Here is a 27,266-nt window from a genome sequence, read left to right as displayed (position 1 = left end):
TGAAGGCTTCTAACAAGTAACAACTTGCCTCCAAAATGGTTGGCATCCACATTTTCTAGCTCCTCTATTTTTCAAATTTTACTTTCAAAATTGTTTCATACTTATATGCTGGAGTTACACCATAGGGAAAATGGTTTGGGGGGTTATTAAACACCATAGGGTAAATTGTTTCATACATATAACCAGAATTGTTTCCTACGTATAGGGGAAATGGTTTGGGGGGTTATTAAACATCCCCCCATGCCACTCTCTCCTTCTCTCGATCTAAACTCCAACGTCTAAGCACCTACCTGCGTTCTCTTTTGTCTGGCCTATGCTCTCCATTGACCCCTCTTGATCTCTCTCTCTCTACCGATGGAAAAAAAAAGAAAACTCCCTTTCCCTCTCTAAAACCAAAAGTCCAGTGTTGGTGTGGAGAAGGTTCTCTCGCTGGTGAAACTTGGAGCTCTTTTTTAAAGACAGTGCAAACCCATCGCGTTCAGGTTGAAGAACGAGGACGGCTTGCATCCTCGATTCTTCCAACTCATCATCAACTTCACTCAGGCTGAAGAACGAGGTCGATTTTCCCTCTCTAACTGTCTTTTAAGCAGTGTTGAAGCTAGTCATAGAGAGCGATCCGTCACTTTTGATCCTACAATGCTTCGAATTAATTGGCCTTGTTTGTTGTGGGAATTTTTTCTTTCTATCTTTCTTATGTAATTATTAGGTTGATCATTGATAGTGATTCATTTGCAATTGGTTTCTTCAAATGTCATAGAAATTCTCCTAGAGTTTGCCCCCTTATGTATCAAATTTTTTGCATTTGCATTTGTCTTGAATCTTGATCGTAATGACCTTAAAACCTTGATATTGAGATGCTGATAGAATTGCCTGACCACTGGAAGGGATTTTGTAATCTGTATATGACCCATCATTTTCTTCTTGCTTTTGATTATGATAGTAAAAAACATGATTGCTCATATGTATTTGCTATATAATTATGATGGTAAAAAGCATGATTGTTTATCTGTATTTGCTATCTAAACAAAATTGCTTGGGTATTTTTGGAGTTTTTGTAATGCTCTCGAAATTGTTGTCATATAACTAATGTCGTTACCCTTTGAATGATTGCCTTGTGTCATCTTGCAGGATTTTGAAAAGAAACTTATATCTCTCTTCTTCTTCTTTTTTTTTATGCGAGAATGTGTGTGTATCCATGGTTTTGGGGAATTTTTCTGTTATGAGTAGTTTGCCAATGTTTCTTTAAAAGCAAGCTAGGATCGAACATATCTGTTAACTAGTTAGAAAATTGTTTTGTGAAGTCTAAAAGCTTTCATATAGTTCTTGTTATTTTTTCATCATTTAATCGAACATCTAAGTCACTATTTTTGTGCCAATCCTTATGAAGGCTTCTAACAAGTAACAACTTGCCTCCAAAATGGTTGGCATCCACATTTTGTAGCTCCTCTATTTTTGAAATTTTACTTTCAGAATTGTTTCATACTTATCTGCTGGAGTTACACCATAGGGAAAATGGTTTGGGCGGTTATTAAACACCATAGGGGAAATTGTTTCATACATATAACCAGAATTGTTTCCTACTTATAGGGGAAATGGTTTGGGGGGTTATTAAACACCCCCCCAAGCCACGCTTTCCTTCTCTCGATCTAAACTCCAACGACTAAGCACCTACCTGCGTTCTCTTTTGTCTGGCCTATGCTCTCCATTGACCCCTCTTGATCTCTCTCTCTCTACGGATGAAAAAAAAACGAAAACTCCCTTTCCCTCTCTAAAACCAAAAGTTCAGTGTTGGTGTGGAGAAGGTTCTCCCGCTGGTGAAACTTGGAGCTCTTCCTTAAAGACAGTGCAAACCCATCGCGTTCAGGTTGAAGAACGAGGCCGGCTTGCATCCTCGATTCTGCCAACTCATCATCAACTTCACTCAGGCTGAAGAACGAGGTCGATTTTCCCTCTCTAACTGTCTTTTAAGCAGTGTTGAAGCTAGTCATAGAGAGCGATCCATCACTTTTGATCCTACAATGCTTCGAATTAAGTGGCTTTGTTTGTTGTGGGAATTTTTTCTTTCTATCTTTCTTATGCAATTATTAGGTTGATCAATGATAGTGATTCATTTGCAATTGGTTTCTTCAAATGTCATGGAAATTCGTGTGGAGTTTGCATCTTTCTGTCTCAATTTTTTCGCATTTTGTATTTGTCTTGAATCTTGATTGTTATGACCTTAAAACCTTGATATTATGATGTTGATAGAATTGCCTGACCACTGGAAGGGATTTTGTAATCTGTTTAAAATCCATCATTTTCTTCTTGCTTTTGATTATGATAGTAAAAAACATGATTGCTCATATGTATTTGCTATCTAATTATAATAGTAAAAAGCATGATTGTTCATCTTTATTTGCTATGTAAACTAAATTGCTTGGGAATTTTCAGAGTTTTTGTGATTTTTTCGAAATTGTTGACATATAACTAATGTCGTTACCCTTTGAATGATTGCCTTGTATCATCTTGCAAGATTTTGACAAGAAACTTATATCTCTCTCTCTTCTTCTTTTTTTTTATGCGAGAATGTGTGTGTATCCATGGTTTTGGGGAATGTTTCTGTTATGAGTAGTTTGTCAACGTTTCTTTAAAAGCAAGCTAGGATCGAACATATCTGTTAACTAGTTAGAAAATTGTTTTGTGAAGTCTGAAAGCTTTCAGATAGTTCTTGTTATTTTTTCATCATTTAATCGAACATCTAAGTCACTGTTTTTGTGCTAATCCTTATGAAGGCTTCTAACAAGTAACAACTTGCCTCCAAAATGGTTGGCATCCACATTTTCTAGCTCCTCTATTTTTGAAATTTTACTTTCAGAATTGTTTCATACTTATATGCTGGAGTTACACCATAGGGAAAATGGTTTGGGGGGTTATTAAACACCATAGGGTAAATTGTTTCATACATATAACCAGAATTGTTTCTTACTTATAAGGGAAATGGTTTGGGGGGTTAATAAACACCCCTCCAAGCCAGGCTTTCTTTCTCTCGATCTATACTCCAACATCTAAGCACCTTCCTGCGTTCTCTTTTTGTCTGCCCTACGTTCTCCATTGACCCCTGTTGATCTCTCTCTCCCTACAGATGAAAAAAAAAGAAAACTCTCTTTCCCTCTCTAAAACCAAAAGTCCAGTGTTGGTGTGGAGATGGTTCTCCTGCTGGTGAAACTTGGAGCTCTTCCTTCAAGACTGTGCAAACCCATCATATTCAGGTTCAAGAACGAGGCCGGCTTGCATCCTCAATTCTGGCAACTCATCCTTAACTTCACTCAGGCTGAAGAACGAGGTTGATTTTCTCTCTCTAATGGTCTTTAAAGCAGTGTTGAAGCTAGTTCTAGATAGCGATCCGTCACTTTTGATCCTACAATGCTTCGAATTAATTGGCTTTGTTTGTTGTGCGAATTTTTTCTTTCTATCTTTCTTATGCAATTATTAGGTTGATCATTGATAGTGATTCTGTCACACCCCAAGAATTTACAATACTGATATTCCTGAGATGTGACAGTCAAAACATATATACATCTCTTGATAGGACAAATTTACACTGACGAATTCTTACAAAGTAAAAAAAAAAAAAAAGCTTAGACACAACTACAATATCTTCCAAAGTTGCCCTTGACGAGTACTCAAAATGAAGCCGCAGTTATCCTGAAAAATGTTTACCATAGTTTGATGAGTTTGGCTACTCAGTAAGTGATCATCATAATCCTAAAAATAATCACGGTTGAAAGATATCAATTTTTTTCAAAAGGAGATATATTAACAGAAATGCATCAACAGTTTCACTTTCTATAAATGCATAATTAAGTATAATCCGAATAATTGAAATGCATATAACACTTTAACGGTAGTGCATAATTCAAAAGATTTCACAAAATACCCTACTGGCGTCCCAAGTAGGTCACCTATATACCCCATCAGCGTCCTGATGGGTCCACTTAATCCCTATCGGCGTCCCAGATAGGTCCACTTAATCCTTGCAGGTCCACTTATACCTCACCGGCGTACCGGATGAGTCCACTTAATCCATACCGGCATCCCAGATAGGTCCACTTATACCTCACCGGCGAACCGGATGAGTCCACTTAATCCCTACCGGCGTCCTAGATAGGTCCACTTAATCCCTTCAGGTCCACTTATACCACACCGGCGTATCGGGTGAGTCCACTTAATCCCTACCGACGTCCCAGATAGGTCCACTTATACCTCACCGGCGAATCGGATGAGTCCACTTGCATACTTAAATTATTTCTAAATCTCTTTAAACATTCGAAAGCAGCAATATCATGTACTCAACATATCACTGAAATCATTAATATGAATTTCACTTAAACCATTAATAACCGTCACTCTCTATAACATTTCAAAAATAACCAATCAAATATTTTAGGCTCAAATTTAGAAAGGTAGCAGTTTGTAAAGGCATTCTAGCATAATTGCTAATTTAATATGTATAGAAAAACTCTTATAGAAATTCAAGAACACGGAATTATCACAATTTATGGGATATCAATCCACAAATAAACATTTCACAACAATACTATAATCAATTGCAAAAATGTCAATAATAAGGCAGTCATTTGCACATGAATTTTACAATGTCTAAATATTCAAAACAGTAGAAAGAAATATCACAATTTTACTAAAAGCAGAAATATCACATTTATTTCTAATAATTTGATAGTATCTAAAATTTTCTAACAATAGCCAAGAAAAATAAATAAATTTATTTTTCTAAGAATTTCCAGCATTTAAAATTTCTAACATAGATAAAATATCACAATTTTTATTAAAAAGATTATTTTTCAAGATAATGAGGTCGTGTGCGCATAAAATTTATCGCACCTAAAATTCATGATAATAAGCAGAAATAATTATTTCATTTTATTTTTAAAAAGAATGGATTATTTTTCGAGACAATGAGGTCACTTACACATAAAACTGATAAAATCAAGATCCTGGACGGAAATATCACTATTTATTAAAAACATACTATTATTCAGGAAGACGATGTCACTTACACACAAAACTTATAAAATAAAGATCCTGGACGGAAATATCACTATTTATCAAAAACAGACTATTTTTAAGGAAGACGATGTCACTTACCTAAAATATTTGAGAGGGAGCTTCCGATAAAAATTCGGCTAGGGAGAGGAGTTCACTGTGTTTCGACCAGAAAGGGAAAGATTTCAAAAGTTTTCTAGGGTGGGAGTCCTCGCCTCTCGTATTTAAACTCTTACTACACCTTATTATAATATTTTATTAAGTGACACCTCATAAACGAGGTGTAACCGTTACAATACCCCTTATATGCTTAAAGCCCACGTCCACTTGACGTGGCAAGGCAGGAGCAAACAAAAGAAACTTAACCAAAAGATTTTGAAAATAGTGATGGTCCCTAAGGACCATCATGCTCATATAGACCATCACTTATTAAGAGTTTCTTTCTTTCTTTTTTATTTTTATTTTTATTTTATTTTTATTTTATATTTTTTACTTTTTTTTTTTTAAAAATTTTTTTTTACAATTATTACAGATTCATTTGCAATTGGTTTCTTCAAATGTCATAGAAATTCGTGTAGAGTTTTCCTCCTTCCGTATCAAATTTTTCGCATTTTGCATTTGTCTTGAATCTTGATCGTTATGACCTTAAAACCTTGATATTGAGATGTTGATAGAATTGCCTGACCACTGGAAGGGATTTTGTAATCTGTTTATGACCCATCATTTTCTTCTTGCTTTTGATTATGATAGCAAAAAACATGATTGCTCATATGTATTTGCTATCTAATTGTGATGGTAAAAAGCATTGATTGTTCATCTGTATTTGCGATCTAAACAAAATTGCATGGAAATTTTTGGAGTTTTTGTGATGCTTCCGAAATTGTTGACATATAACTAATGTCGATACCTTTTGATTGATTGCCTTGTGTCATCTTGCAAGATTTTGACAAGAAACTTATATCTCTCTCTCTTCTTCTTTTTTTTTATGCGAGAATGTGTGTGTATCCATGGTTTTGAGGAATGTTTCTGTTATGAGTAGTTTGCCAATGTTTCTTTAAAAGCAAGCTAGGATCGAACATATCTGTTAACTAGTTATAAAATTGTTTTGTGAAGTCTAAAAGCTTTCAGATAGTTCTTGTTATTTTTTCATCGAACATCTAAGTCACTGCTTTTGTGCCAATCCTTATGAAGGCTTCTAACAAGTAACAACTTGCCTCCAAAATGGTTGGCATCCACATTTTCTAGCTTCTCTATTTTTGAAATTTTACTTATATGCTGGAGTTACACCATAGGGAAAATGGTTTGGGGGGTTATTAAACACCATAGGGGAAATTGTTTTATACATATAAGCAGAATTGTTTCATACTTATAGGGGAAATGGTTTGGGGAGTTATTAAACACCCCCCCAAGCCATGCTATTGTGCTTCGAATTAGATGGCTTTGTTTGTTGTGGGAATTTTTTCTTTCTATCTTTCTTATACAATTATTAGGCTGATCATTGATAGTGATTCAGTTGCAATTGGTTTCTTCAAATGTCATGGAAATTCATGTAGAGTTTGCATCCTTCTGTCTCAGTTTTTTCGCATTTTGCATTTGTCTTGAATCTTGATTGTTATGACCTTAAAACCTTGATATTATGATGTTGATAGAATTGCCTGACCACTGGAAGGGATTTTGTAATCTGTTTATAATCCATCATTTTCTTCTTGCTTTTGATTATGATAGTAAAAAACATGATTGCTCATATGTATTTGCTATCTAATTATAATAGTAAAAAGCATGATTGTTCATCTTTATTTGCTATGTAAACTAAATTGCTTGGGAATTTTCAGAGTTTTTGTGATGCTTCCGAAATTGTTGACATATAACTAATGTCGTTACCCTTTGAATGATTGCCTCGTGTCATCTTGCAAGATTTTGACAAGAAACTTATATCTCTCTCTCTTCTTCTTCTTTTTTATGCGAGAATGTGTGTGTATCCATGGTTTTGGGGAATGTTTCTGTTATGAGTAGTTTGTCAACGTTTCTTTAAAAGCAAGCTAGGATCGAACATATCTGTTAACTAGTTAGAAAATTTTTTTGTGAAGTCTAAAAGCTTTCAGATCGTTCGTTTTATTTTTTCATCATTTAATCGAACATCTAAGTCACTGCTTTTGTGCCAATCCTTATGAAGGCTTCTAACAAGTAACAACTTGCCTCCAAAATGGTTGGCATCTACATTTTTTAGCTCCTCTATTTTTGAAATTTTACTTTCAGAATTGTTTCATACTTATATGCTGGAGTTACACCATAGGGAAAATGGTTTGGGGGGTTATTAAATACCATAGGGGAAATTGTTTCATATGTAGTAGCATAATTGTTTCATACTTACAGGGGAAATGGTTTTAGGGGTTATTAAACACCCCTCCCAAAACAAAACATTTTTTAACTGCATCCCTGGCTTTTATTGGATTGATTGAATAAAAAAAAAAATTGGATGGAAATTTTATTTGTTGAAGTTATTTGATTTGTGCATTTGTTGATGCTTGGTTATTGATTTATATCTTTTGGGTGTTTATTTGAGCAAATTTGGACAAACTTGTGACAATAAATTGAGTGTTTGTAACTTTAAAACTCTTTAATCTTCATTGACTTCTAGTTTGTAGTATTTTGTAATTTCAATGTTTGTGGTTGCATATTTGTGCTTATGGTTGTTGATTGTTGAATATTTTATGAAGCAAGTTTCTAGTTTCTATCAGCGAATAGTAGATATAGAATCTTCGATAGCTAATACTTTTGGAGTTAATGAATAAACTAAATACCAACTATCACATATATCACCACCATATTATTTTCTATTTATTAATCTATATTGTTTAGATTTTTTAGAATTTTTTTATATTTATTGACCGCATTGCCACGATGCACATCCATCCAGACTGCATCGAGCGGCATCATCGCATCGGCCCCCCACCGTTTTTGGGCTCATCCCACATTTTAAAACACTGCTCCTAACAGTTTTTTTAAGGTTTCTGGAAGGTTGGGACTGTGACTATGGACAATAGAAAAGGTAGACTATGATATTGGGGTAGGATGGTCTCTAAGGTTTTACTAAGCATTTTAGGGCATTTTTAAGTATTTAAAAATTAAAAAAGATAGAAAATAGGGAAAGAAAGTGCCAATTTCAAAATGGGACGTCTACAATTGCCTCTCTCTTGCGCCCCATGTGAATAGGCAGGCCGCAAAGAAGTAGACACTTGTTGTTAATTTCAAATTTACATTTTGCGTAATCTCAAATGGTCAAAGGGCACACCGGGCATTTTTAGAGAAGGCGGCAGCGTGGTAACATCATTTATGGCCTATCCAATAGAACTAGGAGTTCGGGGAGTACGATTCTAAAAATAAAATTAAAGTTTTAAAAAATACAATACACTTGAGAGAATTTGAAAAAGTGAAAGATATATTTAAAAATGAAGTTTGTTAGCAGTTTTAGCTCCAGTAATCATGGAGCCCTCTAAGCAGCTTAATATCATATGTAGTGATGGACGTAATCATCCCGTCAGTTTAACTTCATGTGGTGGGGGCGTGATCAACCCGACAGTTTAACATCATGTGATTGTGAATGTAATCAACCAACAGTTTAACATCATGTTTGATGGGCAATATTTTGAATACACTCGACCATTTTATGTCAAATGATGACCCGGGGTACTTTTGAATAATCTAGAAAAGATGGAAAAATGTACAAATAACTATTTATGGCCAAAAATATTTTTCAAAATGATAGAAAACATATCTCAAATAAATTTCTTATTTTTTAAATTTTTTATGATTTATTTTAAATTTTTTTTAATATCCCCCAGTTGGTTACCCAACTGGAGCATGGTAAGGGCCTTAGCCGACTTTTTCGAACATATTCGGATAAAAAATCTAGACCTTGCAATATATCGGGATTCGGCCATTGAATTTTTTAAAACTTTTTTGTAAAATTTATTTGATTGTTTTTTAATATAAGCAGTGGCTAAGCCTTTTATAAAGGCATTTCTTTCCATAAATGGGACTCTCTTCCGGTTATTCCCTTGAAGTACTGTGAGCTGCACGAAATTAATTTTTTGCTTGGGAGTCCCATTTTGCTTGCTCTTTCTCCCCGCTCTCTTCCCCAACCTTGTCGTCCCTCTCTCCTAACAACCTCTCCCCCTTTACAAAGTTCGTTCCGCTAATAATTTCTCTAAAATTAATACCACTAAAATTTCGTATCTCGCTCTACTAAGTAGTACAAACAACTAATTCTACTGAACTTTTTTCTCTCTCTACTAACAACCTCTTTCATTAAATTTGATTCATATGGATTTTTTCAAAATCAAAACTCTCAAGTTAATATAATAATAAGATAAACAAAAAAATTGAGTTAGAGGTTCATTTTACGGTCATGTTGCATTTTAAACTTTATTTTGATTTTAAAATAAAATGTAATAGACAACAACACTCAACATGAGACATGTTCTCAATATTTATGTACTTTTGACACTATTGTAAAATCATAATATAATTGCCACTATTTCTTTTAGAAACTTAAAAAATTAGAAATTTGAAAAATTATAATGTTTTATTAAAATTAGTTTTGGCCGAAACCGATTGGTTCTCCGATCCATCAACCAGACACAATTTTTGGAGTGGCCGATCTAGGTGACAGATCCGTTTTTTAAAACCTTAGGTCTTCCCGAATAGAACCAATTAACCAAACAGTTATTGTTGTCAAACGAAACAGCATCTAGAGACTGTTGCCAAATAGTCCCATCTGGGGTCTTACAATAGAACCAAACGGGGTTTATCCTATTGTCAGTTCAAACAGGGCCTAAAGATCTTTTCCCTTCTCCATGACTAAAACGATCGACCGGCCGCCTCCCCCCTCTCTCGCAATAAAATCTTCCACCTTGCCTTCAAAGAACAAAATAAGAAAAGAGGGAACAAAAAAAATTGCTTCTTCTTTTGCTTCTCTATCTCTCTTGCTTGTTTTCTTAATCGCAGACTATTATGGGCTCGGTGTCTTAGCCCAGAATTGTGGCAGAGATAGGGGAGGAGCGGTGTGCGCAGGAGGTCTTTGTTGCAGCAAATGGGGTTTTTGTGGAAGCATTAATGAGCACTGTGGTGAAGGTTGCCAGAGCCAGTGCACACCTCCTGGTAGTGGTGTTGCTTCTCTTATATCGCAGTCTCTGTTTGATCAAATGTTTAAGCACAGAAATGAAAATTCTTGCGAAGGAAGAGACATTTACACTTACAATGCTTTCATCACTGCCACTAAGTCATTTCCTGCATTCGGAACTACCGGTGATACGACCACCCGGAAGAGAGAAATCGATGTTTTCTTGCTCAGACTTCGAAGGAGACCACTGGTATGCAAATCTCTTCTCCCTCTGTCTCTTTCTAGTTGCATTTCATTCTCCGTCTGTATTCTTTGTTCTTCAGTTTTGGCGTAAATACAAGTAATTTTGGATGTGCAGGTGGGGGCAGATGCACCTGATGGGCCTTACGCCTGGGGCTATTGCTTTGTCAATGAGAGATGATTACTGTCAAGCTAGTGCTCAGTGGCCTTGCGCTGGCGGCAAAAAATATTACGGCCGAGGACCCGTCCAAATCTCTTGGTAAATCTCTCTCAATTTCATGAATAAATTTTGCACTCACGACTACAATACGAACCATTTACAACCCTACCTTAAAAAATCGAGACGTTCCTTTCATTCCATAGCAATCACATGATGCAGAAAATGTAATTCGTATAATGGTCCAACACCTCTCACAAAAGCATGATCGTCGTCATTTATAGAAAAATATGGTTTCCTGCAAAAGCTAAAGGAGGCACCTCATTCCAGTCGCACATCTAATCCAGTAACATTTAAAATTAATTTATTTTTCATATTCATGATCTCTAACGCATGTCTTAAGACCAAATATCCATCTAAAAAATAAATTTTTAAGAGGTGAGTCATTTCTACATGGATTCTCGAAACGGTGTTATATAAAACGGTGTTATATATGATTTAGAAAGTAGGTGTCAAAATAATAGACCTCACGTGGTGCATGCACATCAATATGTACGACATTGACCCATGGTTCAATGTAATGTTTTCTCTCTTGAAAGGTCGGGTGCAGTTGGCGTACGGATGAGAGGTAAGTTGCACCTTCAAATTTTATCATAGTATATAATTTTGATGTGAAATGTTCTTAAGATTATTTCAAAATTTATTTTTATATCTAATTATAAAATTTTAAATTTAAAAAATGGTTAAAATCAAGTAGATCTATAAACATATGAAAATTTTGAAAATGGACGGTTTAGATAATATGTCGTAAAAATGCACTATTTATGAGACTTAAAATCTTTTTATTTTTCATGGTTATACATCTCGATGTCGAGATGATCAATGAAAGGGTTTTTCAACATTAAAACTACCTTTTTCCGATGGATTTTTGAGGTGCATCCGTAGTGCTATATATAAGGTTGCAACCTTATATAAACTTTTTCCTTCAAAAAAAAGAAAATTGTCTCACGGACCGCATTTCTATATATGTCGTCCAAAAAATGTGAAGCATGCGAGTAGTTGTTCCATCTAAAAACAATGAAAACAAATGGTTCAAGTGTTTTTTTACTAGAGTTTTTAGTTTTTAAAATTTATTTATTTATTCATATTCATGTTCTCCATATTAGAGATTACATGTAAAAATATATTTATTAAGAGGCATGTATTTGTACATATGAGGGCTTGGTCGGATCGAAACCGGTCCTTATATCTCATATTTTCTCGGTCAGCAACGCGTCTTTTAAAGTCAGAAAGTACGTTCTTATACGATGTCATGGAACTCCCTTGTTATTTCTTTCACATATGGGTTGAACGGTGATTGAGTGACAATCTGATCCGCCAAAGTAATTTTGATGGTAGATTTACCTCTCCATTACCATCCAATCATCGTGACGAGGGCCCTCTTGGTGTTTAAACGCTTGTTTGTAACACACTCCTAAAAGTTCGAATCCTTCAACTAAACTACCCTAAAAAGAAGACAAGATATCTAGGATTTTCAATTTCAAATTTAAAACCCCAGAAATTTGGAATCTCAATTTCTTCTACTTTACTTTGTGATCCACCAAATTGTTATAGTGTTATGTTAGGGGTTTTCGTACCAACATTTTGATTCCCATGGCAAATGATTTGGTCGAGAAATGAAAGGAAAAAATTACCATATTTTCATGAAAAATCGGCCCAAATGAAAATTTTTATTAAAAAAATGAGTTTGGAGGATAAAAGACATCAATTTGTGTCCAAATGGATTAAAATGGGGATAATAGATAAATTATTGGAGGAAGTAAAGTAAAGAAGGCCGAAAATACCACTTTTTACCTATTTTTGAAGTGATAGAAGCCGGGCGAGACCAGTACCCTACGAGGCCCGTGTTGACTGGGCATGTATTTTTTGTGGTTTTGATTGATAGAAGATGCTTCCCCAAGCTAATGATAACATGGAGCAAAAGTATTACTATGATGACTGTCATCCATTGGAAAATAGACCTTCCCTAAGTTTCATTGTGTGATTCTGGGAGGTACTAAACCTTACTATATGTAGTTGTCACGTTGTGGTTTTCAATTATAATTTTGGGAGGCACTAAGAATTGCCGTATGTAGTTGTCACGCTGTAGTTTTCAATCTCCCTAAGACTTACTTAAAGTTAAGTCCTAATATGTTTGAATAAGTGGGAAGGGATATGTCTTCCCTATTAAATTACAAAAGGCCTACATACCGGCCATCGTATATGATGAACGATGGTGATGAATAGCTGGCACGTGTAGTGGTATCTAAACTGTCAATCTGGGCATACGCATACATTTATTTTTAAGAGGTATTGTTGGTGCAGGAACTATAACTATGGTCAGGCTGGGAGAGCAATAGGCTTCGATGGTATCAAGATGCAGTGGCCACCGACGCTGTCATCTCATTCAAGACTGCCTTTTGGTTTTGGATGACGCCGCAGTCTCCGAAGCCCTCAGCACACGCTGTCATCACCGGTGGATGGACACCATCAGCTGCGGACTGCTCGGCTGATAGGGTCCCTGGGTACGGTGTCATCACCAATATCATCAATGGTGGTGTCGAATGTGGCCATGGAAGTGATGACAGGGTGGCTGATAGAATTGGATTCTACAAGCGCTATTGCGACCTCATGGGTGTGCCCTATGGTGACGACCTTGATTGCTATAACCAAAGGCCCTTTAATGGTTAGAGGAAAGATCACACCTGTTTGTGGTCTTGTCTTTCAAATAAGGATATAAACTCTGTGTGGAATTTTATAGTTAGAAGTTTCAAACCTTGCCAACGGGCATTTCAATAATAAAAGAGATGACGCCTTTGCACCACATGGTGTGGTAGTTTGTATCTTGGGATTAGGATTGAATTAAAGGTTTGGAACAACGAGAAAGGGCCTATTAATATTAATAGGAATTGGGCTATTTGATTAAAAGGACATAGCTAGGTGAGCTATGGCGTATTTAAATGGAGTTAAGCTCCTAATACCATCCGACTAAGATTTATATGAACAGGAAAAAGAGCATGATCTCAAGGACATTGGTTGACTGTGTATCCACCTTCTTCACATACCTAGGCAAATACTTTGGTGAGAAGAAAAAGAGACTTTTAAATATTAAATATCTGAAAAAAATGGGTGAAATGGTAAAAACTCGAGAAATAACCCATATAAATTGGAGAAAATACTAAAACTCTGCAAAAGATGTTATAAATATATGAGGCTATAATATAATTCAATTTTCAGTATCTACAGAATGGCACCATCGCATGAAATAATTTCAATAAAGGGAAAAAATCCTTATATTACTAAAATAGGCACAAAACTTAAAGAAATGAAGTCAACGAAGGGTACCAAGGTCACTGCATTTTCATAGTACCTTGTCATGTTATTTTTATTTTGGTAATTCATCGTTAGGAATTGAACTTGGAATGTAGTGTTTTACTTTACGTAATATTCTTTTTAATACATAGAAAGTCATTACTCCATAAACGACTGTTCCTTGATATTTCAAGGCAATTCGTTGATAAAAAATTTATATAAGGTTGACACCTTAAATTCTAGAATTAAGGTGTATTTCAAAATTCCATCGAAAGGGGTTGTTTTGATGTTGGAAAACTATTTAATTGATCATCTTGACATCGAGATGTATGGATATGAAAAAAAAAAAATATAGATTCTAAATCCCAAAAATTTTCATGTGTTTATGGATCTACTTCATTTGAACTAAATTTGGAGTTTAGAATGTTATAATTAAAGATGAAAATAGATTCTAAAAAAAGTAGATATGAAAAGTTCGGAATAAGTAACAGAAATCATTAAAAGTCTACAATTGCAAATTAGGATTTTTAATTCCTAAACACTTAGATTTAACTATCCAAAAAATGGATAGCCTCTATTCAATCACAAGGTAGTAATTTCTTATGCACATATATAATATGTGATTCTTATTTATTTATTTATTTATTTTGAGAATGGTCACTAGCTGGAGGAGCTGTATTCCAAAAACTTTTAAAGAGTCCTAGAAATACACCTAAACAGGGTTTTATATGAGGGAATGGATCTTCTTTTAGCATCAAAGTATGGTTGAAGAAATTCCCGTAATGATAAGTAGGAAAGGAAATCAAAGCACACAAGACAAAAGTTAATAAATATATGTGGTCATGATATAAATACGCCTAGATGACCATTACTAACCAATTAATGGAATGAGATGGTCAAGAAGGGAGAATGAAACCTACCAAAGATGACCCGACCCGAATGTCTGGTCTGACACTTCATAAATGCGATATCACATTTGACCCCACATATCTTATGGTGGCGTGGATCATGTTATACTTTAGAAAGCCTCCAAGAAATGGTGTAACCTTGTTAAAATAAACTAAAAATTGAGATTATTGGGAATGGAAAAGTATATAAAGAGACCATATTTTTTTAATAAAAAGATGTCACAATCATTTGTATCTCTTACTTTTCAAATCGGGTAGTTGTGAATGCGTTATTGACTAGATTTAAAGTTTAAAAAAAAATTTCTCGAACTTTATGATATACTTGAAACTATCCAAATTGACATCTAATGACTAATAGCAATTGTGCCCTTCTTATAACAAAGATAAATGATATATTGTAGGATGCGATTACATTAGAATTTAGAGGTTGTTGCCTTTTTCCCTAACATAGCAATAACGTAAGGACCTTCATAAACGTTTGAGTATATGACCTTCATAAACCTTTGAGTACATGATATATGTGTTGAGCTACCTCTAACGATATGGAGCATAAAAAATTCATCTAACAATCTTTCCCTCCTCCCTTGCTCTGCTCTCTTGTTATTTTTTTGACGATTTTATGAAGTTTTTATTGATAAATTGTTGCAAGAGCATGAAATTACAATGATTGAATTAGATGAACAAAAATAGAAAGGGAGGAAAGAGAATAAAAAGGGAGGAAAGAGAAACACGGAGCTTAGCTAAGCAGTATCTCGATAAACGTGGAAAAAGAAAACTTTATGGCAAAGTAAAACACAAATATCAATGATCTTCAACCAAAAAACATAAAAGGACCAAGGGATTCTTTGCTCTTGATTACACCATTTGATAATATTTAGAGAGTTTCTTTCAATCATAATAATGCTTTCTTTTGAAAGTAATGTTTGAAGCGAAGATAGCGCCCCAAAACCCTAGATTAGAGAGGGTGTGCTGTGAGGCTGGTGATCGCAGAGCTTGGATTTAATTAGGAAACCCTCTTCAAGAGAGAGAAGATAAGTTTTCTGGAGGCTCTGTAATTTGTTGCGTATTTGTTGTGTCTAATCTCCTCTCTCTTACTTTCCATTTTTATATGAAGAAGATAGGCCAACATTCCTTTTCTTCAAGGGGCTTCTGAGAAACTAATTTTTTGATCTCATAGATTCTTATCCAAATGAACATTGAAAATATCTTTAAGAAAGTAAATTATTTATTTATTTATATTATATTTAACAAAAAATTATTTATAAATGGATATACCAATACCTTCCATAAAAATAGTTTAGATCCATATAAATAGGTAAGACAACGTGAGGCCTCGTGGCCATATGTGCCAACATCTTCTCCCTCTAAGATAAGAAAGACATGAAATAAAGGACTAGGAAAACCTCCATGAGATTAAACAACCAACCCCAACAAGTATCTAATTCAATTGGGGTTTGAACCTCACTCTTTGGGGTCTAATGGCTACTATCACATATGCACTTATAGATGTAGATATCAATTCCCTGGGTATGGCGATTTAAATTTTTTTATAAAAGACTAATAGACGCCTTTAGTTTTAACTAGTAATATGCACGTGTGTGATACGTGATGTAAAATAATTGAAAAAGACTCATTCTTGAAAAAATATTTTCGAATAGCAAGAATTAATTAGATGAATGAATAAATAAGTCATAATTAGACCAATTATAATAATAAGTAACTTACTATATCAAATAAATAATAATAATAATAATAATAATAATAATAATAATAATAATAATAATAATAATAATAATAATAATAATAATAATAATAATAATAATAATGACAACAACAATAATGATAGATATAAACTCTACCTAGATTAAATAAATAGAAAATATGAAAAGCAATTTTAAAAAAATTACCTAGATCAACCAGAGTACGATTCATTTTGGGATTGAAGACTCCAACCGTAAAGAAGCTGTCCGGGGTGCTTTCTTTGATAGCTTAGATACTTTGCACAATTAAATGCATGAAAAAAAAAACATTTAGAGACCAACTATTGGACTTTAGAAATATTTTGGGATAATCCTTAAGACATGTTTATAGAGAAGTTAATGGTGTGGCTCGTGATCTGGTGAAACAGAGTATCTCCGACTTAAATCTGGTAGCGTCTACTGGTGGTTAGGGATGTTTGATTTGGCGTGAGTCCTCTCTTTAGTTAATAAAATATTGTGATTTCATTAAAAAAAAGTAGAAGTCAAATTGCAAATTGGCAGACTTGTAGTAATGCTTGTTATAAACAAATGTTATGCTTATAAAACCTATTATATATTAAGGGGTAACGCTAACATATATTATATTATAATATTTATTATCTATTACTTAATATTAGGCAAATCCTAAAATCCTATGACTGACCTTGTAAGATGGAACCTTTATTAGCATTATCCAATAACCTCAGTCTTTTGCATATCGTTATATCACCTTAAAAGGATATTAATAATTTTTTATAATTGCATTAAGCAACCGATCTTAAATAGTTGAGAAAAGCTCGGATGATGATGATGATATTCATCTTGAACATGAGTTTTATAACGCCTTTAGGTCTCTTAATAAAAGGAGTTAGGTGTGCATGTACATGCTTCGCAGGACTTATTAAAATGTTAGACTTATTAAAATGTTATATGTAATATGATGTGCTAGAGCTATTATGAGAGACAATATAGTGAATGAGAAAATACGACTATGGCTATCTCTTCATGCTATTATATATTTATTTAGCGAAACGACTAATTTTTTCATGTAACAATTTATGATAGTGCACAAACATTTGATATAACATTTTCAATAGTAGAAAAAGGAATTTTTTTTTTTTTTTAGCAAGTGCGAGAATTCATTAAGGTGATTCATATTATCACTATTAATGTGTATATAATTACAAACTAACGGTGATAGTTTTGTTACTACAATATATGATCACATAATTACTTGTTTGACTGTATGACGTCCAAAATATTTGGTCACGATTCTAATTATTTGGTCAAGTATTATAATATTCATTATAATACTATAATTATATTACTAACTATGATAACTTTGAATATTATAATAATTTAGAATTAAATATTTCTACTAATAGAAATCATATTAATTCTCGAAGATGAATAATACTATAGCTTTTGTCATAAATTATAAGGGTTAAAATAATTTCATTATTTAGTAATGAAATTATAAAATTTATTTGGATAATTACAATTGATTGATCAGTATTTTATTATAATTTTCTTGATTAATAGTAATATTGTAAAAATATCAGCATTCAAATTAATGGGGTTGTGGAAATTATCATAATTCAAATTAATTAGGATTTGTGCCAGGTAATTCCATAATTATCACTTGTAAATTTATTTAAATAAAACTAATCACAATAGGTGTTACAATTTAGGAGAAAGAGAATTTTGATATTACAATGATATTATTAATTAAAATTTTTTAGTAATGATGAAAATACGAATAGCTTTTGTCATTCTAATAATTAATTAAGAATAACAATTTAAAGTACTAGGGACACATGTTTAATTATAATTCCCGTAGTATGAGTTTTGATTTTTATTGCATATTAACCTTGATTTGCCCATTATAAAACCCTACAGTGAGTTTTGAACCATTTGTGAGAATCTCAAGTGAATCGATATCACCTCGCTTTAGAGGGCTTCACAAGAGAAAAAAAGCCAGTAAGCATAGGTTGGCTAGCGCATCATTTAGTGCATCCATTTTTTTTCAAGAAGCAACAACGAGCTTAGTGCAAAAACCGTTGCGCTAATGCACATCCATTTTTTCGCACTCACACACATTGCATTGCACGTTTTTTCAACGAGGACTCGACCAAAAAAAAAAAAAAAAAGCAACCTACCCTGCTATGCACCAGTACATACAATACACCCACATAACCTCTATTACTTTCCTTCACATTTCCAGGCACATAAAACCCCATTCTTTTTTAAAATATAATATTCACAAATATACCACTTAGTGTACTCTTGGGAAAGGTTTCTATACTCTTCTTATAATATAGAAGATTTATAATTCTCCCCCATCCACCAGTCTAATTTAGATCAAATAAGTCACTGACCATTTGATCTAGATATGGCATCTCAGAGTATTTTATTTTTAATTTTTTTTATATATATTATATGAATATTAAATTTGGTATGTCTCATGTACTCAATGAGGTGCACCTTAAAAAAAATAAAAAATAAAAAATAAGTTTTTGATAAAGTATAATGACTAAAATGCCTCTTGAAAATTTTAAAGGTATTGTAGTAATTTTATTTTATTGAAAATATTTGTTTTATATATTTTTTAAAATTGCGAGATTAAGAGAGTAGTGGATGCCCAAATTCTGGTATCAAAATAATTTGTAAAAAAAAATTAAAAATAAAATAATATAGAGATATGACATTGTGATTGTGGCTATCTCGATCGTCCATTCAAAATGGGCTGTTCGATAACAAAAATATATAAATTTTATGCAGTAGAAAAAGCATAGAAAGCTTGTCATATACTCTTTATCCTAAAAGCTTTGAGGTTCGAATATTTGTAAGCACATTCAACACGGCAACAAACTCAAAACTTGAAAGGCTAAAATAGAAATATAGAAACCTTTCCTACAAAGCACTCATGATGAAAGATACTACACTCTTCTAGAGTGACATGTCGCATACAGTAATGACTCATCATAGATAGTGGAGAGATGAACGCTATAGAAAATATAATGATCGTGTAAGATCACGTATCATTACGAAAGCAAGACACGAGAACTACCACACGCACTACATCACAATTGGTAGACACGAATTGAAAAACAAGATAGAACAGGAGGAAAAAAACTAGGACAAAGAAAGAAAAGAACATATATATGTATGAAAAAAGTTTATATTAATACGAGGCTCTAAACAATCAAATTAATATGTAACTCAAAATTTTATTGAAAAATGTTGTTTTAATGCTGAAAAACCTTCAATTCGATCATCTCAACCTCAAGGTGTATGGACAAGAAAAAAAAAAGTTTCAAAGTATTGAAAATAGTACATCTTGTAATGTATTATCTAGACCATCAATTTTCAAGATTTTCAAACGTTTATAGATCTGCTTGATCTATACAATTTTTTAACTTTAAAATTCATTATTAGAGATAAAATAGAAAATTTCATGCCATCATAAATATTTTTAATATTAAAATAATATATTTTGGCACTATTTAAAAGTGCATCCTATATTGATTGTTTAGAGCCTCAGCCTTGTACAAACTACACCATTTATGTTGTATATTTGTATGAACGAATTCATACAAGTAGGCATGGAACCATACCTTTTCTACTAGTTCCTTATTTTATATTTCTCTTCCTGTTCATCTGTGATTGTTTAGATATAAGTATTTTTAGATATAAGTATTGATAAGGCATCCACGGATACGTTAGAATTATTCGATCCTTAGAAATAAAAGAAAACTATGTTTATGGATATATCTTGACATAGTGATTGTTGAATTCTTTTAAATTTGTTTAGTATCTATTGCATATTTTACCTTAAAATCATCCTAACTCTCTCTCTCAAAAAGGGTGTGGAGATCCATCCTTGTCTCCATATCTATCTCTTCCAAACGAGAAAGATGTGAGAGAGACACTAAGGGCTTGTTTGATAATTGAAAACAAGTTCATGAACTGTAAGTTGGAAGTTCTTGAAGAACTGTAAATTAAAAATTACATAAAAAGTTCATGGTTTTTGTGTTTGACAACCTCCATGGGAAGTTAAGAAGTTCATAGTTTATGTATTCGATAACTCCAGGGATATATGGGAAATATCTTATATTTATATTTACATTGATAATAATTTAAATATAAATATATAATATATGAAAATATCTTATATTACATAAATATATAATATATAAATAAATATGTTATATAATATATATAACATAGTATAATATATAAAATATTGTATTTTATATTTATTTTATTATATCATATATAATATATATTATATAATAAAATATATTATATTGCATAAATTTATAATATATATAACGTAATAATGTACTTTTTATTTATTTTATTATTATATATTTACATAAAATAATATAGTATATTGTACATTGTATTTTATATTTATTCTATTAATAAATATTTTTATCATATAATATTATAAATATATACTACATTTTATAATATTTATAACATACTATACTATATAATATACAAAGTATCTTATATGACATAACTATTGAGCATAGAAATATATATTTTATAAAATATATATAATATAGTATAATATATAATAAAGTGTATTTTATATTTATTTTATTATATAATATATAATATATATTATATAATGAAATATATTATATTACATAAATGTATAATATATATAACATAATAAAGTATTTTTTATTTATTTTATTATATAATATATATTTATATAAAATAATATAACATATTATACATTGTATTTTATATTTATTATATTAATATATATATTTATTATATAATATTATAAATATCTATTATATAAATAAAATATGATATATAATAAAATATATTATATATTATACAAAAAAGTATATTATATATTATACAATAAAATATATACATATATCTTATAGAACGTAATGTAAAATATAATATAGTGTATTTTATATTTATTTTATTGATATATATTTGCATTATATAAGATATATTATCAAGTGAATCATTTTATTAATCTTTATTTTTATTATATAATATACATAAAATAGTATTAATATATATATATATATAATATTATACATTGTATATTTTTATTATATAATATTATAAATATCTATTATATAAATAAAATATAATATATATAATACATTCAAATAAAATATACTATATAATAATATATATTATATATTATACAATAAAATATATACATTTTATATATGGGAGGGGTGGTTCATAAAAAAAGAGTTCCAAGTGTAACTTCCAACCTTTGGGTTGGAACTTTTTTTTTAAAGTTAGATTGGAATTTGAACAGTTCTTTGAAGAACAGTTCCTTGAAGTTTTGTTTGAAATTCAATTTTTTTATCGAACACAAAACTTGAACAGTATTTGGATGTTCTAAATTTCCATAAAGACACTTCTTGTTACCAAACACGTCCTAAGGGAAGGGGTGAGAGATGTGAAAGAGAGATATTGAGAAAGAAAAACCCATGTGAGAGATACCAGGCAGAGAGAGATGAGAGAGAGATACCATGGAAGAAAGAAACGGAGAGATTAGTGGAAGAGAGATACAGAAAGAATACGAGAGAGATTAATGGGAGAGAGAGATTAATGGGAGAGAGAGTGACGCAATATAATATTATCGATAATTAATATTCGGAAAATTAACCGTATGGGGTATGAATATTCCTACACGGGCCCACAAGTATAAAATAAAAAAAAAAGCTAAAAAAGAGCTCTCTACAAAAATAAATATTTTTTCCATTAACAAAAATCAATCTCTACAATAACGTGAATCCCTTTTATATAGGATTCTCTTTCTAAATCTCCCAAAAAATACTTACTTTATGGATAGACTTTCAACTCTATCCCCTCCTATATCCTTTACCAAAATATAGATCTCTTATAAGCTCCTCTTGCACGTAAATCTCAAAGATCTTCCTTCTAAAGGATAACCTCAACTCATTATTTCCATCTAAACACGATTATTCCTTAAAAGCTTATCCTCCAAAGTATTACTGCTAAAAATCTTACTCCTTAACTAATAATAAGTAATAAGTAACGTCCCAACATCATCTCTACGTCCAATACAACCCAAAAAGATAAATCTTCATCTAATAGAAACCATTCCTAAAAAATGACTAAAGGGTATGTTAAAAGATGGCTCTTCCTATCTTATTAAAAAAAGGGACTCTTTTAAGATAGTGACCATACTAAAAACCCACAGACTTTTTATCTTAAAAAAAACTTATTAAAAAATATATTTTATCAAACCAACCTAAAAAAGGTTCTGCTTTTAATAATTAACCCTAATAAACAAATAAAGAATCTACCTATATCTCTAAAAAGTGAATTAATAAAAATAAAATTTATAGCAACCAGATATTGATTTGTCATGAGAGAAATATAGATAGTTGTTGGGGGTAGCAAGATAAGGGCAAGTTTCTCTGTTTCGCCTGCAACATAAAACTTATATACTTTTCATTATCTAACTGTTCATTCTGAATGGAGAGCTAAGATTGTCCCAATCACAATGTCACGTCTCTACACTACTTTATTTTTCTTTAGGGAAAGTATAGAAACATTTCCTGGAAGAAAAAGACATGAAAACAGCTCTCTTTTGGTCCCATGACTAACCAAAGCCCTTTTTTTCATTATTTTTAATTTACTTTTTCCAATTTTTTTATATCGGTCACTAAGGCAAAAGTCCACTTAGACTCACCTGGGTAACTGGTCTCCAGCCTCTGTACCTCGCCCAAGGCGATCTTTTAAACTCTGAAGCAGATAATAACCAGGTATACACGAGCTAAGCAGCAGTTGTAATAATGGATTAAACTAAGACCAAAATTATTTTTTCTTTTCATTGGATTGCAAATATTAAGTTGTCCAGAAAAGAGCATGCAAAAATAATCGCGAGAGAGCATGTCATGGAACAGCAACAAATTAATTGAATTATAAGTTTGACCTGGTTTCTATTCGGCCAAGCCCGCATTTGCAGAAATACAGGCTTTGTAATAAATCTATTTTTGAAATGGATTTTAAGACTTAATTTTTAAAGACATATAATCTCTAAGATGGAGATCATACATATGAAAAACAAAATAAATTTTTAAAAATTAAAAATAATAATTCTAGTAAGAAAACAATTGGATCGTTAGTTTTTATTGTTTTTATCTGGAACACCTACTTGCATCCATCTTTAAGATGGGCGCTTTACACTTTGTGGACTGGATATGTAGAAATGCGGTCCAGTTCACATGAAACAATTTTCTTTATAAGTTCCAATGGTACTAAAACAACGCAAGAATTTTATGGGAAAGCCCTATAAACTTATGCTAAATATTTATAAACCTTTAAAATAATTAATGTATTTTCTGAGACTTTATGAATAGTCTCAGCACTCAAAGTTCCTCTTTAGCAAACTTAAACAATAAACTAAAAAAATTAAAATATGCCAACATTAGCTTCTTTAGGAAAAGAGGTGGAACTATCAAAACTCTCCCTGCATCCTCAAAATTTGAATAATATGCACATGTTACTAATCCTTTTAAATTATTTTGCAACACCAAAGGTTCATGTACAAAACTAGAAACATCCTCGCACCTAAATTTGATATGCAAAAGAGTCTTAGCCTATTGGAGAAAGCGGAAGCCTTGTACGCAACTCATGTGGCCCCTGCAAATTAGACCATAAGATGAACTCTAAAAGTAAAAGGCTTAAATAAGGTGTAAACCTTATATTATACAGGTCATGTGCATTTAATAAATCAAAAAAGAAAAGAAATTAAGTCTTCGAAATAGTGCATGTTGTACAGAATTATGTAGGCCATCTATTTTCTAGATTTTCAAGTATTTAGAGAACTTTTTTATTTGCAAATCTTTAGAGCATTAAATTTTATAATTAGCAGTAAAGATAGATTTCAAGCCATGATAAATATTTTCAATACTGAAAATACATCTTTCAGCATGATTTAGAGGTGCACCTTACTTCAATTGTTTAAGTCGGGCTCCTCACCTATGCCACATCGAAATTGTAGCATTCGGGAATCGAATTTAAGACACACCTCTAAATTTTATCAAAAATATAATTTTGGTATAAAAAATTCTTAGAATGACTTGAAAATCTATTTTCATCTCTAATTATAAAACTTTAAATTTTAAAAATAGTTCAAATTAAGTAGATCTATAAACTCATAAAAATCTTGTAAATAGACGGTCCATATAATGTGTCGCAAGATACATTATTTCTCGGACTCAAAATCTTTTATCAAGGGCCCTAAACTTCTTGTTCTTTGTTTTTTTTTTTCTAAGTGATTTACATATGAATCCTAAAATTTTAAGTAAAATACAAAATTATCTATTTATATGTGAAAATTACAAAGAAGGTCGGTCAACCCACCTTTTCTATTTTTTTTCAAAATTGCCTCTTGGTCAACATGAATTTTGATTTTCCTTTTTTTTTTAGTTTTTTCGTTACTAGGGCCGTGCCCCAAGCTTTAAGGCACTACCCTACTAACAAAAAAAAAAAATCAAAATTCAGGTTGACTGAGGGGCAGTTTTGAAAAAAAAATAAAACAAGTGGGTTGCCAACTTTTTGGTAATTTTTACATATAAGTGGAGCATTTTGTATTTTACCTAAAATTTTAAAGTTCGTAAGTAAATTATATATATATATATATATATATACATATTAGGGTTAGGAGTCCAATTTTACATTAGTACGTTGATAGCTGCCCACCCAAGACCAAGCACAATTCCTATTTTTCTCAAGTGGTGGGGCCACCTACTAAATTTCCGGCAAAACCATGAAATTTCCCACCTTGGCCCATGGACATATTTTATGTTTTGTCTACTGCAACATTGGGCTCTTGTTGTTGTAAACCAATATATTTCATGGACTACGTATTGTTTGTGATGTTCGAGTTTTGTTTGTATAAAAATTAGTTCTCTTTGGAGCACGAAAATAGCGCACCAAAATTCATAGAATGCAAATGATTGATAGTTCCAGCAGAAGGTGGACTCAACACAATTTACAATTGTATAGGGAAAGCAAAACAACAATTACAACTCTCCATAAGACAAAAGACCAACTCAAATGACAAATAACGAGAGAACTGAAAATTAGGACCACAAAAGCATTACTTAATAGAAACCCAGTAGTAAAGAGGGGACTCCTCTATTCATATGGGTGCAATTCATATGAGTTTAAGCTCCAAATGTGTTGTGAAATGGCAACAGGAAGAAGAGCAATGAAGGAAGCATGGTGCAGATGTAGATGACACAGTGCCATTGTGCAGGTGATCGCCGACAAGCACGATCACCGAGTATAAGAGAGAACCCTCACAAGGTATGGTGAGCCCTCCTTGTTGGGTGTACCCGAACTCTTCCTCGGCCATTCGAAGTAGGAGTGCGAAGAAACGGTGAGCAAGGAAGGCCAAGGGAACCACGAACCGGCTCCCATCCTTGCCTGCGTAAATCGCGAGATGGCCCTTTGCGACCATTTTTCTCTCTCTCCAAGCTCTAGCCACCTTCATGGGGTTCATGGCCATGATCCAACTTGATGAAGATATGAATGGGGTAGACAAATACTAGCTCTGGCACATAAGATGTCTTGCTGCTATTCTTGTTCTTATATATGTGCATTTAGTGCAGGAGAGAGAGAGAGAGAAATAGACATAGGCATGTGAGTTTCACGTGGAAATACAGTGGCCTGAGGAGGACTTTGAATGCCTAACGATTTGATGTTAGCAGGAGGTTTGAGAGAGAGAGACATGCTATTGAGTTACCACCTCTTTCCTGTTCAATCTCCAACATTCTAGACATTGTCCTCACTAGGCAGTGCGTCCTGTGAGGAGAGAGGACATATAGCGACATGGATATTTCTTTCTCAAAAACGGGCGGGTCAACCCAGACCAGCGTGGTTTGCTCGGCCCCGGGTCAAGTTTCGGATATAAAAATAAAAATTAAGAAATTTATTTGTAATGTATATTTTTATGTCTATCAATTAGACACAGATTGAAAAGTATTTTGTGAATAAAAAAATATATAATGAGATCATTTACCTTTGGTACAAAGTGGTTATAATTAATCTTGATCATTGAATGTGAAATTGGGTGGCTGTATTTATTTCATTGGTCAAGCTCAAAGTTCAAAAGGAATTTTTTCGAACTTTATGACACTATTAAGCTATCAAATTTCATATTAGTTGGTTGTAAGTAATTGTGACCTCTTTATATCAACGATAAACGGTCTCATTGTATATGTGGCTGAATGATTTATTTTTTTGTAATTGTTTAACACTTTTTAGCCTGAGCAATACTTGCGGACCGCTTCGCATTACCCAAGGCAGGTTGCCGTGGTTTTCTACCATGATTTTTCTTATGTTTCTTCGTTTTATTTTATGAAATTTTCATTAATTTTTAGTGTGAGAGATGTTTGGGTAATTGGGACTTGAAGACTCCTCTGCAACCCTCGGGAATACATGTTGCTTCGGGGTTGGGAGTGTTTGGAAGTGATGAAATGTAATTTCCCAAAATAAACTACAACGACAAGCGTGTGTGGTTTGTAAGTGTATAAAAAAAAAAACAAACAAACAAACCTCAACATTACACTTTTTATACAACTTACACCAATCTAACTTTTCTCTCTCTTTTTTTTTCCAAAATGCACTCCCTATGCAAATACCCCTAACCAAAAAAAATAAAAAAATATCTAAAC

General features: G+C 32.4%; 3 protein-coding genes across 3 annotated transcripts; 2 read left to right on the top strand and 1 right to left on the bottom strand.

The window, feature by feature from the left end:
- The first annotated feature begins 9,882 nt into the window (after positions 1-9,882).
- On the top strand, positions 9,883-11,562 carry LOC18424343 (endochitinase-like). Its single transcript, XM_088846294.1, has 2 exons — positions 9,883-10,415; positions 10,524-11,562. Exons 1-2 carry the CDS (start codon positions 9,900-9,902, stop codon positions 10,584-10,586), a joined length of 579 nt encoding a protein of 192 aa, XP_088702420.1. The 5' UTR covers positions 9,883-9,899; the 3' UTR covers positions 10,587-11,562.
- A 1,403-nt stretch (positions 11,563-12,965) lies between these two features.
- Positions 12,966-13,425, top strand: LOC148780392 (chitinase 3-like). Its single transcript, XM_088846293.1, has one exon. The coding sequence runs from the start codon at positions 13,032-13,034 to the stop codon at positions 13,290-13,292; it is 261 nt and encodes an 86-aa protein (XP_088702419.1). The 5' UTR covers positions 12,966-13,031; the 3' UTR covers positions 13,293-13,425.
- Positions 13,426-25,744: 12,319 nt separating this feature from the next.
- Positions 25,745-26,098, bottom strand: LOC148780391 (protein SMALL AUXIN UP-REGULATED RNA 12-like). Its single transcript, XM_088845991.1, has one exon. The coding sequence runs from the start codon at positions 26,096-26,098 to the stop codon at positions 25,745-25,747; it is 354 nt and encodes a 117-aa protein (XP_088702117.1).
- Positions 26,099-27,266: the final 1,168 nt, after the last annotated feature.

The sequence above is a fragment of the Amborella trichopoda genome, chromosome 9 (genome assembly GCF_054954075.1).
Source record: "Amborella trichopoda isolate Santa Cruz 75 chromosome 9, AtrichopodaSantaCruz75HAP2 v2.0, whole genome shotgun sequence".
In the NCBI taxonomy this organism is placed as follows: domain Eukaryota; kingdom Viridiplantae; phylum Streptophyta; class Magnoliopsida; order Amborellales; family Amborellaceae; genus Amborella; species Amborella trichopoda.
This window is presented reverse-complemented; position numbering and strand designations above follow the sequence as displayed.